Source organism: Seriola dumerili, unplaced genomic scaffold (assembly GCF_002260705.1).
Source record: "Seriola dumerili isolate Sdu_G_001 unplaced genomic scaffold, Sdu_1.0 BDQW01000052.1, whole genome shotgun sequence".
In the NCBI taxonomy this organism is placed as follows: Eukaryota; Metazoa; Chordata; class Actinopteri; order Carangiformes; family Carangidae; genus Seriola; species Seriola dumerili.
The window spans coordinates 12,466,040-12,486,583 of NW_019174307.1; the positions used below are offsets into that span (position 1 = coordinate 12,466,040).

General features: G+C 39.8%; 1 protein-coding gene across 1 annotated transcript in view; it reads left to right on the top strand.

The window, feature by feature from the left end:
* Positions 1-19,990, top strand: part of osbpl6 (oxysterol binding protein like 6) — a 38,715-nt gene extending 18,725 nt beyond the window's left edge. The window contains exons 5-23 of the mRNA XM_022740248.1: positions 151-264; positions 354-524; positions 2,388-2,532; positions 2,714-2,817; positions 3,380-3,472; positions 4,252-4,420; positions 5,965-6,095; positions 7,749-7,856; positions 8,271-8,402; positions 9,284-9,371; positions 10,911-11,164; positions 11,643-11,780; positions 12,317-12,380; positions 12,584-12,662; positions 13,311-13,455; positions 14,176-14,320; positions 14,544-14,670; positions 14,930-15,052; positions 16,811-19,990. Coding sequence (XP_022595969.1) covers positions 151-264; positions 354-524; positions 2,388-2,532; positions 2,714-2,817; positions 3,380-3,472; positions 4,252-4,420; positions 5,965-6,095; positions 7,749-7,856; positions 8,271-8,402; positions 9,284-9,371; positions 10,911-11,164; positions 11,643-11,780; positions 12,317-12,380; positions 12,584-12,662; positions 13,311-13,455; positions 14,176-14,320; positions 14,544-14,670; positions 14,930-15,052; positions 16,811-16,922 — 2,442 coding nt within the window. The 3' untranslated portion in view covers positions 16,923-19,990. The remainder of the gene's footprint in view (positions 1-150; positions 265-353; positions 525-2,387; positions 2,533-2,713; positions 2,818-3,379; positions 3,473-4,251; positions 4,421-5,964; positions 6,096-7,748; positions 7,857-8,270; positions 8,403-9,283; positions 9,372-10,910; positions 11,165-11,642; positions 11,781-12,316; positions 12,381-12,583; positions 12,663-13,310; positions 13,456-14,175; positions 14,321-14,543; positions 14,671-14,929; positions 15,053-16,810) is intronic.
* The last annotated feature ends 554 nt before the right edge of the window (positions 19,991-20,544 follow it).

The following is a 20,544-nucleotide window of genomic DNA, read 5'->3' on the forward strand; positions in this document are numbered from 1 at the left end:
TAATTGTTTAAGCGGTTGTTTTAGCACTGTTATCTGCAAAAGTAGTTTGTTGTAAATGTTACAGACAACAAAAATAATGTGTGTGCGCAAAATTTACAATGTGATTAATTGTGAATTGAAAAAAAGTGTGTCTATCACCTATTACCTCAGATCCAGAAAGGCAAACTGCATGGCAGCATCGATGTCGGCCTCTCAGTCATGTCCATCAAAAAGAGGGCCCGTCGCATCGACCTGGACACCGAGGAGCATATCTATCACCTGAAGGTAACACAAATGGGAAGAGTCAATAGTGTCATTTTAACATGGAGGTCAGTCGATGACAGTTCAAATCTCTCTGTCCTCTTCCTCTTCAGGTCAAATCTCAAGAAATCTTTGATGCCTGGGTGTCCAAGTTGCGTCATCACCGGCTTTACAGACAGAATGAGATTGTGCGATCTCCCCGGGATGCCACCATGCGGACGTTTCCTCCCCCAGCTGCCATGGACTCCCCTCAACCTGCTGCGAGTGTGGTACATGAAGCAAAGGTGAGTCCTCCCACCCACCTGATAGCACCATCTTCTAACTTCTATCTAAGTTAAGAAAAATCTTTTGCATGGAAATTGGTTTGAACTGTTAGAATGTAAATAGTAAAAAGACACTATTTGCTACAAAACACAGCAAGGCTACATCACAGATTTAATGTCGACATGGGCCTTTCTTAACAGACCAGTCTGAATATTCTTCATACTTCTGTGTTTCAGGCTTGAAGTAGTTTCTCTCTGTGTTCCGAGCAGAGTGCAATTACTTATTCAAGAAGGGTATGTCATGGGGAATGAGAGATCACCTAGTTCTGTTTTTTTTTTATTGGAAACTAGGATAGTGTACCAAAATATCATCCAGAGGAGAGGAAGTAAAATTCACTGAACATTTACAGTAATGACAGGAAGATTTTATGGTCAGACAAGATTGTGTTTGCCTCTCTGCTGTGATTAGCCTCACCTCATATTTTCTCATTTGTGACTTTGTGGTGTTTCCTTTCAATGTTCAATTTAACAGTTAAATCTCCATACAAATACTCTAGATGTTAATGTCAGTGTGATTTGAGGCCTTGTTTTGGTTTTCCATGCCCCTGGTCTCTACGCTGTATTATGAGGCTAATTGTCAGACTAATGCCTGTGAATGCTGTGAATAAAGCTGACTGGGCAGCTAATTGTATCCTGATCATTAGGATAACAGAAAGGATTGTTTGTCTAGACTGTTACCAGTTTAGTGTGAAGCCCTGGTCCTTGTCAGCTTGCCTGAGTTGTGTGTAAATGTGAGGATGCAGCAAGTGTACTGTATGTTCTCCAGGGACTGATGCTGTGTGCCTCATACAGGCCATTAGAGGTGATCAGTAGGATCTGGATTTAGAGCAGCTGGCTGCAGCCTGATGAGCTCTCCCAGAAGAAAAGCTTAAATGAAAGACTCCAGTACTAGAGTCAAAATTAACTGCTGCATCAAGGACTTAAAAGGAAGATACTCAACATCTGCAAAAACCCAGGAAAGCCCCTGCATAGCAGGATTTGAACATACTCCAAGAAGCAGATAATACTAAATGTTATTCCTGTTGTGACTTTATTCAACCATTTCTGCTCCATAAGTACATGTTTTAAAAGTTGAACACATTCATAGTTACACATCAGCTGAGAGCCGCTGAGACCTTCACTGTGTGCTGCTGGACAGATTGACTGAAGCTGTTGCAAGTGCAATGTTTAAGGCACCAAAGAACCATATGGTATAAAAGATCCATTCAATTACCAGTAATAGTTTTTTTTCTGAATAGCACTGACAATTCATCTTCAGCCTTTCTGAGTGAAGCATTTATCAAGCAAAAATGCCAAATATTTGCTTCTCGTGGATTTTGGACCGCACAGCACAAAACAAGGAATCTGAAGACGTTTGGCATCTGGGAAACTGTGAGAGGAATTTTGCACTAGGTTTTAGCATTAATCTGATATAGAATTATCTTATTTACCTTCAAATCAAAGAAAAGTAGCCAACTTGAATTTTATTCATATTATTACATGTTTTATGCTTGTCACTCACAAGTTACAATGAAACAAATGTAAAAAGGAAGTTAACCTTTACCCAGGCTGCCAGAGGTTTTATAAACAAAAGACACACAGCTCACCTGCAACACTGACAAACCCAATGGTAGTTTTGGTTTGACAGAGATTTCCTCACTGACCATCACAATTTCTAGTTTTCCCTGTCAGAAAAACTCCACCTGACCTGAATTCTGATTTTCTGGCACCAGAGCAATCTTGTTTGGTTATTGACTGATTTAGATTCATTCCACCATAAAAGTGCTCCACATTTTTCCTCTGGTGAAGTGCATTTACTCTGTGTTTACTCCTGTACCACCACAGCAGGCCAAGCCAAGCAGCCTGCCGTGGCAGCCAGTGGCTCCCAGCAACAGCACCAACAGCAGCCTGCCTGCCTCCTACAGTAACGGCCAGAGCAAGGTGGTTGCTTGGCTCCAGGAATCAGAGGAGATGGACAAGTGTGCAGAGGGTAAGTGCAATTTTCCTCCTTATGCTGGCAACAAATCTGATTTTACAACGGAGTGGATTAAATCAAGCCTCGGACCTTACGATAAGTCCTTCGAAACCCCTGAGCGGAGGATTGATGACTATTTCATGACACATAACACTGAATGTGTTTGTCCGCGCGTGGGTGTGAATTTTATTTTCAGAGCTCGCACGATGCCAGTCCAACCTGACTGAGCTGAGCCGGTTATTGCAGAGTCTGGAGATTCTACAAAGGACACAGTCAGCACCCAATTTTACAGATATGCAGGTAAAACACACACACACACACACACACACACACACACACACACACACACAGACAGACACGCACATCCAGAAACACACACATCCACGGATACAGCACAGAGCAGGAGAAGCAATTTAGTAAGTGTGTTTCATTCAGAGGTTTCTTTCCACACTACATTGTGGACTCTGTGTGTGGGTGTGTGGGTGCGTGTGTGTGTGTGTGTGTGTGTGTGTGTGTGGTCATCAGAAGCCTGTTAATGATTTAGGTGTGTCAGTCTATGAAAGGCACAGTCATTTAAAACTTCAGCCTTCATTACCTTTCTAGACTGATGGGAATCAGTCAGAGCCGCTGCACACTCCTCTAACTGATCAGAATCTAGCCAGAGCTAATTTTTTGTATCATAGTTTGAAATGCATTTTTCTAACACCACACATCCCATTTGCCCCGAAATTTTGTTTGCAACTCATTTGTGGGAATGTTGTCTCATTTTTGTCATTTTTGTGTGTTAACGTTTGCTTTGTTTTGTGATGTGTTTGTCCTATTAACCACGCTTTTCATATTTTGATCCACCTGCGCCACAAAGATCAATTGTGTAGAATTGTCAAAGAAAGAAAAGCGCTTGAACAGAAGATGGAGAACAAAAAGTGTCGGCAAAGATGCAAAATTCCAGCTTCAGGTACCAGATTCTATTTTGTTTCTATTTTATACAGGCACAAACACACACAGGCAGGATTTTGATTATGAGATGTTTGAATGGATTAGTCAGATGACAGAGATTTGATCCTTAACAATATTGACAACTGATAGATCATTTTTCAAGAAAAAAGCAGCAAAGCTTCTCAGATATGAAGATATGCAGCTTCTCTCTGCTTAGCTGTTTTAAATTAAATATCTTTGACTTTTGAAGAACCTGAACATCTGAGTGTTTAGTCAAGATAACAAAAGCACAACAGTATTAAACTGTAACCTGCTGCTCTCTGTTCCCCTTTTTAAGAGGCGAGGGTGTTACACAGTCACAGCTGAGACAAAATAGTTTTTGCTTTTTTCTGTCCCCTTTATGCTTTTGTTCTTTTTTGCTGTTAAATTAGTCTGCACTGCAGCCGGTACTTATTAGTGTGGTGTGTCATGGCCTGAGTAACGATTTCTCCATCATTGCAAATTCACCCTTATTTTGCTTAATATATTAATCTGTGCTTCCCGAAAAGACTAAATGTGCTACATTTGTCATACACTGTGTTTTTCCAACCAACCCCCACGCTAAAAGGAAGTTTTAAAACACTTTTCTTTCATGAGGATATTAGTGATAGAATAACAACTACAACAAGCAAGTCAAAGGCAACTAGACGTGTTGTTTGGGCAGTGGTTTGTCCTGGCTGTCAGACACACAACACATCAGCATTTTTGTGCCTCGCAGGTGATTGACAGTAGTTCTCTGTGCTCTTCGTCTCTCTCCAGGTCCCTCTGTCTGCCAGCATGTCCCCTGTCCGCCTACACTCATCCAATCCCAACCTGTGTGCCGAGCTGGTGGACTTTCAGCCCCCTGTCTCCCGGCTAACAGACAGCGTAGAGTGTGCCAGTGACTACATTAAACTTCAGGAGGAATTCTGCACCATCGCCCAGAAAGGTAGGCAGGTAGTATGCATGGCTGCAGCGTAACCAGTGCGTTATTAGGTGAGATACAGTATGTCCCAATGTCTCATATTATATGTAAATTTTAAGGGATTATTATGGTTTTCAACAAACTGGATTATTTTCATATAGTAGTGTAGGCGATAGTGTCTGTTGGTTACGATAATGGTTTACTCACAAAAGTAATTGTTGAGATCTCAGAACACAGTAGCGTCACTAAGAAGGAGTCCGTTGTGGGCATTAAACACAAGCAGTCAGAAGTTTAGACAGATTTTAAACAAATCCCCAGATTAGCTAAACCCACTGGGGGATCTCTGGCTGAGATCCTTTGTGGAGATGAGAGAAACTTCCAGAAGGACAAACAGTTCTAAGCGTCATGGCTGGTTTCCTCCAGACATGCCCAAACAGTGCAATATGGGCTTTGTCAGACCAGAGGATCTTGTTTCTAACAGTCTGAGAGTCCTTTAGGTGCTTTTTTAAAAAAAACTGTTACCAAGGAGAGGCTTCAGTCTGGCCACTCTGCCATAAAGCTTAGATCGGTAGAGTGCTGCAGTGATGGTTGTCCTTCTGGATGTTTCTCCTATCTCCACATAGGATCTCTGGAGCTCAGCCAGAGTGACCATTAGGTTCTTGGTCACCTTTCTTACTAAGACCCTTCTCCCTCGATTGCTCAGTTTTGCCGGGCGGCCAGTTCTAGGACGAGTCCTGGTTTTTGCAAATTTCATTTAAGAATTCTGGAGGCCACTGTGCTCTTGGGAACCTTCAGCACAGCAGAAATGATTTTGTATCCTTCCCCGGATCTCTGTCTCGACACAGTCCTATCTCTGAGACCTGCAGGCAGTTCATAGCTTGGTTTTTGCTCTAATATGCTGTCAGCTGTGAGACCTAATACGGACAGGTGTGTGTCCTTCCAAATCATGTCCAATCAATTAAATCCACCACAGCTGGACTCCAATCAAGGTGTAGAAACATCTCAAAGATGATCAAGAGAAATGGGAGGCATCTGAGCTAAACTTTAAGTGTCATAACAAAGGGTCTGAATAGGTCTATTGATGTGACATTTCAGTTTTTTCTTTTAAATAAATTTGCAAAAAATTCTAAAATTCAGTTTTCACTTTGTCATTATGGGCTATTGAGTGTAGATTAATGGGGGTTGGGTTATTTTAGCATAAGACTGCAACATAACAAACTGAAAAAGGGGTCTGGAGACTTTCTTAATGCACTGTAACTGTATTTGTGATAATCGTTATACACAGTATACTTTCCATGACAAATTAAATTAAAAAATCTGGAAAGCTAAAATGCAATACAGGTGCAAGGCATTACAGGATTTAAAATCTGACAGTAAAAGAAGTTTTTGAAGTCTATGTTAAAGCTACATGAAATTCATATCTGAGAGAAATAGATGTGAGAGTTTCACAAAGTGTTTTGAGAATAATGATTTTCATTTTAGGATTGTGACCAAGCAACTGAGGAAAACTGTTACTGTAAAAGGACAGGACAGATATGAATCTTTCTTTTTGTCCTATCCCTGTACAGTCCACTCTCTACTGAAGTCGGCCTTCAACACTGTGGCCATAGAGAAAGAAAAGATCAAACAGATTCTATCTGACCAGGAGCAGTCAGACCAGTCAGCCCAGATCAACTCCCTCAGGAAGTCTCTGTCACAGGTAATGAGCCGCCTTTAACCATTACCCATGATGCCTCTGTACTCCGACTATTAGTTAGGGTTCATTAATCTGAACCTTTTGTCAGACATACAGTATTTGGCTGCTTAATGTTCTAAATGCTAAGTGTGATGCTGTTTAATATATAATTACTGCAGTTGTACTTTGGTGTCTTTAAACTCTTACCTATTTTGTAGTTGTCATGTTTATAAGATATGCTCATTATGACGGGCTGTCAGATAAAACACACAAGCTACAGTTTATTCCAAGCAGTCATGGTAATCACAATTAAAAAAGATGATGAGTGGATATGAGAGCAGAGGCAAGTGAGTCGTGAAAGTCCAATCATCTTTTCCTATATTAATTGGTGAGAGAGAGAGACGTGCACCGTAGTTCATTAACTGTGCTCCTTAGGGCTGTCTCTCTACCCCAGTGATTTAATTGGACTGTTCCTCTGCTAACAGTTGACATCATTTCAGTGAAATGTTTCTGCTGCTTTATCTCTGCTTTGTGCTTAATTGGATGCTGGTGTGACAATGCTGTCACAGGCTTGAGGTCAGGTTTTTATCGCAAAGCTCTGTGGGAAGTTTGTGGTTCGGACTCACGGTTGTTATAGCTGCAGCTGCTGATGTCAACTATTTTAACACCTGCATGGAGGTACTGATGAATTTTGTTGTCTTAATTTTGACTTTTTAATATTTTATTTCACATATGTTTATATTTGCTAAATAATTTTTTGGTCTCTTGGGGGCAGCGAAAAACATCTCACCGTAACGTTGATGTGACTAACTTGTTATTAGACAGCGAGCAATTACAAGACAATTACAATCACATTCATTTGGAGCTGTGTTTCTGGCCACCTGAATACTGACTCTCCTTTTAGCTCTGCTTTTGATCTCTACCAACTCAAGGGAAACATCTGGCTCTTAAGCTGCTAAATGCTGTTCACCAGCTAGTCGCTAACTTTGTCTCTCTCCAGTTGCTGCTGAACAGATAGTGTTCAGTGGATTTGTCTGCTCACTGCTGAAAAAGATGCTCATTAGAGCAGCGAGAGTGAACCAAAACCGTCAAGTTGTGGGCCTTTCATCCAAAACAATGAGCTGAAAGAAGCAAAAATGCTCTGCCGAGATGGGGGGACCTGTAGAGTCAGGTCTGTGGGCTCATCACTATGAGTGACCCTCTTCACATGCATATTAGTCCATCCATTGTCAGTATTATAGCTGCCTAAATAGTAACCAACACAATACTTTTAGTAAAACTTTACTTTTTAAAAAAAAAAATTTAATTCAAGGACAAGAAAGTATCTCCAGTTCATCAAACAAACAAACAAAACATTGGTCAAATTATTAGCATCATTCACAATTAAAAAGGAAAGTTAATGTTTTTTCATTGTCCTTATTGGGGTTATTGGGAGTCCATATCTTTATTCAGACCACTTAAAGATGATCTTGTTGAACTTTTCCACACAGCCAGTTCTGCTGTAGCAAATGTTTTCCAGGTATAGTGAGGAAGTCATTTCATCCAGCCACTGATTAAAACCAGGCAGACAAACATTTCTTCAAGAGTTTCCTGTATATAGTGTAGTGCTACAGTTCACATATCAACATGTAGTTACATATAGAATTTGGAAAAGAATCCACATTTTTTGTTATCCAGGCCCTGTCCCAAAACGCAGAGCTTCGAACTCGACTCAACCGTATCCACTCTGAATCTGTCTTGAGTGAACAAGTTGTCAGTGTGAACATCATCTCCACGCCTGATGAGGTAGGTTCACTATGGTCAGTCTGTCACTGACAAAGCTCATTTCTGTCCCCTGTATTGCTAAAACACTAAGGCTTCCCAGGCTGGCCAGGTAGTCGTAGTGTTTGCTTCCTCCATTTGTCAATTGCATTATTGATTCCTGTCCTTATAGATTGATGGTCTTTCCAGTACGTCCTGGCAGGTAAGCTTAATAGATCATTATTCTATGCAGAACCTGACACAAAGGTTAATGGAAAAAATGACTAATTAGTAATGGATGGGAGGTTGCCCTCTGGCAAGGATACACATGCTGCAAGATGAACTCCATGTTGTCTTCTAATGGTGCTTGTGTTTGTTCAGGGCTGTGTTGGTTCTTAAAACTGTCACCATAGCAAGGAACAGTGAACATCTCGTGTGTTTGCATGTGTTTGCCTGCAGGCCGGGGAACAGATGGGGATCCCTCTGACTCAGCAGGCCTCTAATGAGAGCCGACTGTCCATGTCAGAGTCTGTCTCTGAGTTCTTTGATGCCCAGGAAGTGCTTCTGTCGGCCAGCTCGTCGGAGAATGAGGTAAAACGGGGGGATAGTTGAGACGGCAGTATGGACCATGAGTAGCAGAAGCTGCTCAAGAAGGGGGGCAGGGGTTAAACTAGCCCTGCTGCTGGGAAGCTAGATAAAACGTCACTGCGATGGCTGGGTGTGGAGCGGGAGTTAGTCAGCAATTAATGAGGGCAGTATGAAAAGCAGAGATAGCGTATAACAGAAACTCAAACAAACTCAGGCACACAGGACGGCTCTTTTTTTTAATCTGCCCCGAGGCTTAATCCCTCAGTTGTGTCTCAGAATAATAACACTTGTCTTCTGTCTGTTTCTCTTGATTTGCAGCCTCTAGCTTTGTTAAAAACAGCAGTTTTGTCCATCACTCGAAACAATAATTTCTGCCGTGTTCCCATTTTAACTCCCGTGAACACCCTGCTCCAAATGTATGTGGTCTCTGAAGAGCCATTGAGTATTGTAGCTCCCCAGGCATGCATTGAGCCATGTTGAGGGATTGCTCTCTGTGGAAATTCATCAATCCCCCACCCCATCCTGTAGCTCCTACAGCAGACACATTCAGACCTGTGTTACACTGTTGGCCAAACCTCCACCAGCAGCAGGCAACTGTAATAGAGGCTGTTATAGCAAGTGGCTACGATATGTTCCTCTTTGATGGCATCACTGGCCCCATTGTGTTTGCTATATATAAAGTATGAAAATGCTGCAGTGTCTCATCTCATGATTGCTGCAGTGGGACAGATAGCCGGTGACTGCTGCAGTTTGTTAGCCACTGGCAAACTGCAGAGACTGTGTATGTGTGCGTGTGAAGCTAAGGCTGTGCGCTGTTCTGATCAGAGTTTGTGTTGTACTCGATTGTACTGACTCACTCCGCTCTCTACCTGTTCCACTCACAGGGCTCAGACGATGAGTCATATGTCAGCGATGTGAGCGATAACATTTCCGAGGACAACGCCAGTGTGACTGATAACGTCTCCAGACAAAGTAGGTCCAATTCAGCACCATTACGAGCCTACACCAAGCATCTGTAGTTCTCTGTTAGAAATGGGGGAAAATTAATAAAGGAGAGGATCACGCTCAGTGGATCAACTGTGCTTCTCACACAGAGACACACACTCTGGCAATGGGAAGCTCATTTATCTGTGTGGCTGAGGCAGTTGACTTTGCAGTGTTGCTCTGTGCCAAAGGCTTCTCTGAGGCTTTATGAAAGCTCTCTGTGTGAGGAGGGATGGGATCTCCCTCCTCCATCTTTGTCACATACCACACAGAGAAAGATAAGATCTCATGAAGATTAAAACACTCTGGGTTCCTGTACAAGTCTGCAATAGTCTGGAAAAGTACAGGGATTCGTCATATTTCAAGGAGACTGAAATAAATAGGAATGGCATAAAAAGGAAATAACAAAGTATTAAAAATTTTATTACACATTTTCATGCAGAGCCACTGTCACTTCAGTGTATTTGATATTATGAACTGTAACCCTACAGCACCAGGCCACATTACACCTGTTTGCCTCCTTACACTGGCTTTCAGTTAGTGATATAGGTCCAATTTTAAAATCTCATTGATTACTTTTAGTGGCCTGGTCCCTTGCTCTATTTAGGAGTTTTTGGTCGAATTCGAGCCTGCATGAAGCTTCTTGAGATCCCCAGCAGATATATTTTATCTATTCCAGTCTGCGTTGTACCAGGTTAATAACCAGAGGAGACAGAGCCTTTTTATCTTTTAAGAGGAATTTCATCCTGATTTTACTTGAATTTTCTCTGTTATCTGATATTATCAGAATTGGCTTATTTTATTCTGGTCCAGTTAATGTGTGTTGTTTGACTGCAACAGAGCAGATCAGATTATTTTCTCAATTAACTGATTAGTTGTTTGTCTACAAAATGTCAGAAAACTGTAATAAATGAATAAATAAATAATAATCAGATGTCTGCCTTTATCCAATCAAATCAACTGTTGGATAAATTCAGTTTACTGTGACATAAGATGATTAAAAACCAAGACTTTATTACCAAGAGATCTGCTAGAAATCAAGATCTAGTTTTAAGACCTGAATTGTTTTGGTTCATTTTGAGCTCAATTGTTTTAAAGTTGTGTTTTATCAAATTGCTTTCATTTGTTTGTGTGTGTCAAGTGATTAAAACACAGAAAACCGTAGGAGGTTAATGCAGCCATGAATAAAAGCCTCTAAATTTAGACATTGGAATTTACATTTTTGATTGAAAAGTGACAATGAATAGATTATTAGAATAGATGCTGATGAATTTTCTGTCAGTCAACTAAACAATTAACCAACTTATTGTTGCAGCTTCCCTATTGTTCCCTAAAAATTTCCCATTTGATTATTTTTCATAGAGGATTTAATTTTATTTATTGACCTGTAACCTGGATTTTTGGAAAGTTCCCTATGAATAAAAAATCTTCTTATATTATTAAGAGCAAGCTTCCAAGAGGGACGGTGGCTGTCACAGACAATGTTGTAACATGTCGATCGTTAATGAGGTGGTATTGTTTTCCCAGTGGCCAATGGAGACTTTGCTGGCAGTGCCTTCCGTAACGGGCGACGCACCTGCCTGCCGGCGCCGTGTCCTGACACCAGCAACATCAACCTCTGGAACATCTTGAGGAACAACATCGGCAAGGACCTGTCCAAAGTGTCCATGCCTGTGGAGCTCAACGAGCCCCTCAACACCCTGCAGCGCATGTGTGAAGAGATGGAGTACAGTGAGCTGCTGGACAAGGCTGCTGAGACAGAGGATCCCTTCGAACGCATGGTAATGAAGCCGTCAGATACCAGCACTGTGTCAGATCAAATGATAATCAGGTTTGGTGTCATGTCTGAAGAAGGTTGACCCTTCACCGCTGTTCAAAAAGCTATTAGATGCTTTCTTTTGCTCAGTGGTGTTTCTAAAGCAGACTCCGAAAATGAGGATTTTCAAGTTGACTTTCAGACACATCTTTAAATTGCTGCTGTATTTTAGTGTTTATCATTCCTCTATTTGTTTATATGAGGTGACATTGCCAGACATAAGCCAGGATAAATAGTCCCCCACTCAGAGGCGTGTCTGCGAGGCGGCAGTACGCTCCAATGCAGCTGTTGACCTTGGATCCTCCTGCTTTTTTCTGTCTTCATCTTTTTAATAGTGTCCAGTGCATACTAACGTTTATCTTACTCCTCACAGAGACTGTTGATATGAGCTGGTTAATCCTGTCTTATTTACAATTGGTTGTCTTGTTTTGACTCTCTGACAGGTTCTCGTCGCTGCTTTTGCCGTCTCAGGCTACTCATCCACTTACTATAGAGCAGGAAGTAAGCCATTCAACCCGCTACTCGGAGAGACTTATGAATGTATTCGAGAAGACAAGGGCTTCTGTTTTTTCTCGGAACAGGTACGTTTGTCCACTGATGGTTTTGTTCTGTGAAACAAATTTTTATGCCATGAAGTGCATTTTAAGGGAAGTATTATCTTGGATATATGGCCTGAACAATGGTTTCCAACCTTCTTGGCTTGTGACCACTTAGAACAAACCAATCTTTGTATTTAACTCCTTGTAATCTCTTGCATACGTCAACCTGTTGCGATCAGATCAATCAGACACTTTAATTTGCATTGCATGTGTACACTCTTCACATTTAAAGGTTGCACTCTTGATAACTTAGGTATACAGTAAATTAGAGCTACATTTAACAATTATGGTAATTACTGATTAGTCTGCTGGTTGTTGTCTAGATTAATCAAGTAATTATTTGGTCTTTGAATTATCAGAAAATAGTGAAAATGCCCTTGATATATGACCTGCAAATCTTCAGCATGCAGATGCTAGAAAAATTACTAACAATTATCAAAATTAGATGGTGTATATAATGTGCACTCTGAACAACAACAACAGCTGTCACACTGTTTTTATTTGATCTTGTCTCAAAGGTGAGCCACCACCCTCCCATCTCCGCCTGCCACTGTGAATCTAAGAACTTCACCTTCTGGCAAGGTAGGTTACCTGTCTAATTAGTGAGGGATTTCCCTCAAGGGAACTGTGGCTTATCACAAGAGCCAACGTGACTTAGCCTCTTTAATATCCAGCTGAATATTTACAGAGAAACAATTTTTTTTTTTCCTCATAATTTGCCAAGATATACAAAAAATGCCAGTGCATTGTTTTATTTCTGATGTTTTTGCTCTTTTACTTTTCAGATGTGAGATGGAAAAACAAATTCTGGGGGAAATCTATGGAGATTTTACCAGTAGGGACTGTGAATCTCATGATTCCCAGGTAACTTTGATCCAGATGGCTTGTGTCATGGTTAAATCTAACACACTTTCATCCCAGCAGTGGTTCTGATGCTGCTTTCATGCCATCAGTGTTATTTTAATTACCAGTTTGTGACTTTTAATTGTGTTAACATGAACATTCAAATTATAATTATGACAGAGGAACTGATTTTTCTGATATATCTGAGTTGGCGCTACACCAGCTGTTTGTTGTTGATACAGCCACAAGGCTCAGTGGTGATTAAATCCCCTAAACCTGACAACAAATTATTTTACCAGTGCTACCTGTGCTGTGACAGCTCTTAATAATACAAATGCCTAATCCATCCATGAGCTCCTGTGGTGCAGAGGAATCCACAGGGAGATGCAGCCCATGAATAATGTCTTTCAATGGGAGGTTTGAGGAGGCGTGCAATGCTATTTATATCGCACAAAATCATTTAGACATGAATGCTGAAAATGTGGGACCACTGAATAAGATACCAGATCAAACTAGATCAGATTTTTTTCCTGCTGATCAATGTTCAAAAAAAAAAAAAGCTAAATAAACTGAAATTAAACCAAACAGAATAAAGTCTATATATCGAGTAAGAGATTATGTTGTTCAGCAGCACCTCAGGTCGATCAACTGTTATTTTGTCTTTTCTAGGTTTGGAGATAACTACGAATGGAACAAAGTCACCACCTGTGTACACAACATCCTCAGTGGTCGACGGTGGATCGAACACTATGGGGAGATCACCATCAGAAACACAAAGAGCAGCGCCTGCCTCTGCAAACTTACCTTCGTCAAGGTAAAGGAAAACCCCTGTCAGTTATCACAGGGTTCCTGCAGTGTTCACCAAATTAACTTTTTTATGACCTTTTTATTACCACATATAGCTTAATACCCTTTTCACAGTTACACTAGCCAAAGAATTATGGAAAACCAGTAGGGACTACAATGCAGATAACTATTTATGAAGGACATGTATTTTTATGAATTTATACCACATTTTTTGTCTACTCAGCTATACATAATAATAATTAACAGTAGTACGGAATAATTAATCAGTTAACGTGACCTGGACCCAGGTGAGGGGTATATAATTGCTGCATGGATAAACCAATTACAAATGAATTAATCAATTTGAGTGAATTATTTTAGCTGAAATTGATACTTTCTGATAATTTAAGGACAAACTTTCCAGCTACTGTGGCTACAGCAGTAGTGACAGGTGTGATGGTGCCGACTGAAACTCCACAAAAGATTCAGTCCACTGTTGAATTGAACTGAACTGTTGAATTGAATTGTTCAACTGTTGAATTCAATATTCTTTTTTTTTATACCCTCTTAACCCTTTTTTTGCTTTGTTTAAGGGAACTAAACTTCAGTGCTTTTTAATATTTTTGAAGCCCTGTATATACCCTGTATCAAAAATAGCTGTTTACTATAATTTACTGTGTATTTTAATATATATTTGGGAAGTCACATACAGTTTACCTGAGCTAAAAGGGCAGTCTTTGTCTTTCAGGGAAACTACTGGAGTTCTAATGTGAATGAGGTTCAAGGATTCGTAATGGATCAGGAAGGGAAAGTGATCCACAGGCTTTTTGGAAAATGGCACGAGGGCCTTTACTGTGGTGTCCCACCTTCTGCTAAATGCATCTGGAGGCCAGGTAGGCATCATTTGCTCACACACACTCACAGCTGGTTTTCACCTAAGATGTGTTACTGGTCACTTGAGGTCCACTGGAAGTTTTTAAGGGAGAGAGATAGACTTTTTCACAATAGATTTGGCTCCCTTCCAGTGGATGTGGTAGAGATCAATTTAAAAAAGATGTTTATACACTGATTTTAAGATGTTAAAATTGATTGTCCATGTCGTTCTGTCCTTGCCAGGCTCCATGCCCACAGACTATGAGCTGTACTATGGCTTCACCAGGTTCGCCATTGAATTGAATGAGCTTTGCCCTGAGCTGAAAGATGTCTTGCCGCGTACCGATGCCAGATTCAGGCCTGATCAAAGGTACAGCATCATATTCTCAGCTGCTTTGAAAAGCCCAGATAACAGTGTGATGCCGCCTCTGACTGAGAAAGAAGTGGAGGAGATTTAGACTACAACATCAGTGGAGTTAATCTGCTCAGTATTATTTTTGTCTAATGAAGTCCTGCTAAAGAAGCTGAATATCAAGTTTTGCTATTCCCTTTTTGTGTATGTTATCTGTGTAGCTGTCTGATTTACTGGATATGTATATTTACTGAGAGGCGTTGTTTGGGTCACGCAGGCATCTTGAAGAAGGGAACTTGGAGATGGCATCCACAGAGAAGCAGCGAATTGAGGACATGCAGAGAGCCAGGAGGAAGTGGAACGAGGAGAACAACATCAAACAGGAGCCACGCTTCTTCAAGTAAGCCCAGAGACCAGCGAGCAGATGCGTAAAGCTGTGTGTTCATGACTGAAACTGTGTATACGCACAAAGACAAAGACATCGCATTTATAAAACTGTGCTTGCATCATTCAGTTTATAAATCTCAGTAGTTGTGATACTGTTAACTGTAGATGGGTGCAAACATGAAAATAAATATGCTGCAAAATGCGAGAGCTTGTAGAACAAAAATCTGAACTCGTTTAAATTCTCACTTTCACAAACATGTCAACTGAATTCACAGAAAGAAACAAAAAAGGTGAGTTTGTAGAAACGATGAGAAACTATTCACAAATGTGTAGATTGATATTTACACTAACACGATAGCTGCAAACTTGTAATCCTACATTTACTCTTATTTACTTCATTCTTTTACTCGAGTTTTTCTAGTACAACTCTCATTACAACCTTTGGAATCAGTCACTGCAAATTCACAAATGCATTCTGTCGAATCACATCGTGACAAATCGGCGCACCTCAATTTTTGCATCACTTCTTGTCTTGCAAAAGCTCTTCTGTCTCATTTCCACAGCTACAAGTTTTACAACAAATTTAATGCAAAAGTCAAGGTAAACAGATCCGTCATGTTGGGATGTGAGGGGGCACATTTGTGAACTTGCAGTGACCACTTGACCTGGTATTCATCTTATGTGTGTGAATATTTAATACAAGGGAAATTTAAGTTCAGAATTTTGTTCTTCAACTTCTCAGATTGTATACTACAAGCTCTGGCATTTTACAACATATTTACCTTCATATAGACACGCCTTTATTCATTCTGCCTGTGAAAGAACAGCAGCACAGTAGCAATGCAATTTCACTGATTGTGCCACATCTGCAACACCACAGCACCACCATTAGCGCCTGTTTTATCATTAATTTACCACGTGTCTGTAAACCTCATTAGCATTTACTGTATATCTCATTTTTCATCAGTACACTCAAGAAAAGTAATTAATGAATTGTAGCGTAAACAGACTTTACAAAGTGTATCATTATTAGGGATAAAATTACAAAGAAATAAAATTATGCCTACCATGTTAATAAAAATAAATTGAAAAAAGATTCAAATTCATCACAATAATTAATCCAAATGAAGTTTATAAATGTACCTTTGATCCGCATTTTGCATATCACTGTATATATTGAAACTGGCAAATAACTCTGCCTAGTTCTAATTATTACTAGACTATTACTCTCGCCTTATTTTCCCACCTGCACTTTATCATACCATCCTGATTGCTCTAGAAAACCATGTGTATACATCGTCTGCAGCCTGTGTGTGTGTGTGGTGTGCAAACTCTCACCACATATTGTTTTTATAAATACAAGGTCAAGGTCGAATTTACTGTCATTCTCTCCATGCATAATACTTAATATACAGGGGAACGTAATTGTGTTCCTTCAGTGCTACAGTGTACACAATAAGAACGGATACAATAAAAAACTGCTACAAAGACAGGAAAGTATAAGTAGTACTGTTGTAAGTTGACTCAAGTGCAATGACTGGATGGATGTGGCTCTTTTCATTAAAAACACTAAAATTTTCTGAGGGATTATAATGTACATGAAAAATAACGCCTGCAACAATAAAAAAAAGCAGACATGACGGTGGCAACAGGAAAAGTATAAAGAGTACGTTCACACTATGCCTCCATTTGTTTGTGAATTACTTCTTTCTTTTTTCTCCTCGCTTTCAGATTTATCACTTACAACTGTCACTCGTGTCTTTTCTTTCAGGAAAGTGGTTGATGCCAATCACAGGGAGAGGTGGGTCTCCAATAACATGTACTGGGAGCTCCGCAAAAACCCCGGCTTCATCAATATGGAATCTACAGCGAACCTGTGGTAGCAAATGGATTGTTCTGTCCATCATATCGTCATCGCAGACAAAAAGGCTGTTACCTATGCACAATAAGGTGTTGCGAGAAACATGTTAATGATAAAAAACATCCGTGTGCATGGATAGGAGCGGCTGCAGAGCTGAGGGATGGCCTGATGCCCAGCGACCCTGTCGAGGGTCTGTGGCACTGCCACACGGTCACCCATCCATGGAAACATCCTGTAGGATCACCTTCATAGTGCTTGTCCAAGCTGGGTTGTCAGGGCAACAGTCGAACCACTCCTATGTAGATCTATCCTCAGCTCCTTTGACTTCTGAGTATGTCCTTGCCTTAAAACGACATGTCACACGATTTAGCGCTTTTTAGTCAAAGCCATTTGATTTCTGACAGCCGTTTGGGTTAGACTAGTCTATGAAGTAGACATTTTGATTACCTATGATACCGTGCATGTTTAGAGAGCAGCTTTCACTGGCATAAAGCCGTATTTACTATGTCATCAATTATTGTAGAAAAAAAGAGGTATTTTTATAAAATATCTTGGACTCACAATTTAGTGAAAAAGTACTATGTGAATTGGCAGATTTTATTTATTCTTGCCTTTTAATACTGTTGAATCTGTGTGATAGCAGTACTCTCTCTCGGGAAACAACTCATTTACTTCAAACCCCCTCCTCCCCCAACTGAGCCTAGCCTCCCTTCAAACACCAGTCCTTGCACTCCCCCTGCATGGTTACATGAAACCAACTCCTCTGAGTCACATGGTTACATAAACACATATGTAACTCCCTCCATGTATAGTGGGCACACATTCAGTTTGTCCGGTCTCAGTGTGGTACAGGTAAATGTCTTGTTTCAGTGAAATAACAGACACTCAAACATTAGATGTTTGGTCATCTTAGTGTCAAGAGTCTAAGAAAACACGGTGTAGTAGGTTGTGGAGGTCGTGAAGCCCTCTGAGACACTTTTGTGCTTTATAAATAGAGCTGACAGTGAAGCATGAGTAATACAGTCATATTTCAAGGCCAAACATTCATTTACTATACATCCATCCACACAGCTATAGATCTTATTTTAAACCATTTAATCAATCAGTCAATTATTTTCTGTCAAAAATGACAACTTCTCATCACAGTTTGCCAAAGCAATGTCTCAAATGCAGAATCCTAATTCTGACAAACAACCAAAAATGTTCATTTAAAATTAAACAAAGAAAATTGATAACTCTTGGCATTTTTTTTAAACTATTACCAGCAAACATTTCGTTTTTCAGGATAAATTACCTACATTATTAATTATTACCAGAACCGGTATACATCTTCTGATTATTTAATTAATCAGTTAATTATGTCTGCAAACCATGAGTCATCCAGCCACCTGTGTACAGTTATGAAACACCAGAGACACCTACAGGTCGTCCCATGAAAATGCAGTTTCAGGATAAATGATCATTTTAGATGTGAGAGCCCAACACGTTTGTACAGTAACAATTGCACTGTACAAACATTAAAATTTATGTTTTAATGTGTCTGATTCCCCAGAGACTTTACTGCTATGATGTGGTGTGGGCTTCTGCAAAGCACCAGTTACTTATTTGAAGTTTCTATATTTATTGCAAAGCAGATTAGCTTTAATGTTTTAACTAGTGGACCCCCCCCCCCTTTTGTGTTACAGAGTAAGAAAATAAAACAGGGGGCCTTTGATTGAAATCAACCCCAACACACCCGAGCAGTCACACATTGTGTATGAGAGCACATTTTTAAGTTGATTCCCCTTGTTCAGGACTGCAGGGTGAGGACCCTGAAGGAGAGAGTATAAATATGTAGAGTGAAAAACTATGTGAAGCAAATCCATCTTGTGTGCACTGTTCACATGGTACTGTAGATTCAAACCAAAAAAGGTAGTACTGCTTTGCATCCATACTTTTTTTTTTTTTAATGTACGTTTTGTGCTTTTAATTTTATCCCCAATCACAAACTCAATGCTACATCTTGTCAGCGTCAGTTTCACTTGCTGTGCCTTAATGCATTTATTAATGCCTCACAAACACACCACTAATGAGAATCCCCATGCCAAGAAGGTAGGCCATTAACAAGTCAAACTCCACACATTCTCCGGTCTCCACCTGCCTACAGACAAAAAACTATATTGAGGAGTTAGCTGTGGACAAAATGATTTTGAGGGAAATGTCTTTGATGTTATACGTGAAAAAAAAAAAGGTTTACCTGACTGTAAAATGCTTGCAGTGTTCAAAGATGTTCTGCACTGCTCTGCTACTCCAATATGTAACCAGTACATTTTTGGTGATCACTGTAAATACAGCACATTTTAGAAGATGGGTCACTACTGCAAAAGCGGATTCCTTTTTCCTCCTACATCAGTGATTTTGTTTCACAAGACTGAATCCCAGCAGCAGTTTTGAGTGGAGGTCGGGGCAAAGCTTTGCGTAGTGTTTGGTATCATAGAGTCAGACTGTAGTGAAGAAAAAAAAACAAAAAAAAAAATCATGAAACCTTCTCATGCTTTCTTCGTCCATTGTTCTACCTGCATGTCTAGACAACTTAGCCTGCCAATGAATGTTGCAGATGCCTTATTAAAAAAAAAGTTTTTGTTTTCTCAATTGGGCTCTCATGTTTTGTTTTTGTTTTGGACTGACATGCATCACAAAGTGTCAGCTCAGTTTTCTTTCCAATCTGTTTCCTAATGGGTACCTTCTAAAGTGCAATTTTAACAAAGTACATATCTTTCCATGAACACTGTACAATGCTGCTACATAGTGCTTGTTCTAATAAAACTGTAAAACTCAGCTGATGAGGAGTGAGTGGTTTATATGTAAAAGACATGGGTTTAAGATCGAAATAATCTTTCCACATGAAAATTTCATTGTGAATGGAGCTGTGTCAAATAATCTTTCTGTCTTTAATGACAGGAAATAGTGAAATATGTCCGGTCCAGTTTCTAATATGATGTCTTAAAATGTCTAGTTGTGTGTTGGTATTTCTGCTTGAAAAATTACTTAAACCATTAATCACTTATCAAAATAGTTACTGTTCATTTTTCTGTTCATCAACTTACCAATTAATCAACTTATTTATTCAGCTCTAATTGTAAAAAAAAAATTCACAAATCACAAGATAAACCACTCTTATCTAATATGTATTATATGTGTTGTTCTCTTCATGTGGATGTTTGAGTTCCACTGTGCAGAGAGATATTCAGTGCACAGTTTGACACTAGGAATGGGGAGGGTTTGTCTGTGCTCCCTTTAAATCTGAGCTTAAGACATGAACGTATGGGCATGATTTTGTGACGTGATCACACATTGAAACCTCCAGTGCACATTCACTGATAATGGATTTTCCAGCGAAGTGCAAGACATCTTTTGTGCAGCAGTTAAACTTTTGAAATTAATTAATTCACACCTAGACCAGACACAAAAAGTCCTACAATTTTACACCAGAAAAATCAATAATAAACATAAAAACTCCAATTATGTAATGTGCGCGAAATTAGTCAAATTTTAAAACTAGGCAAGGTTACATATTAGTTGACTTATTTTCTTTTTAAAAAGGAGAGAAAAAAAAAAGAACTTCAGCAACAATAATCTGCAAGATTTTATCCAATTCTATTCAT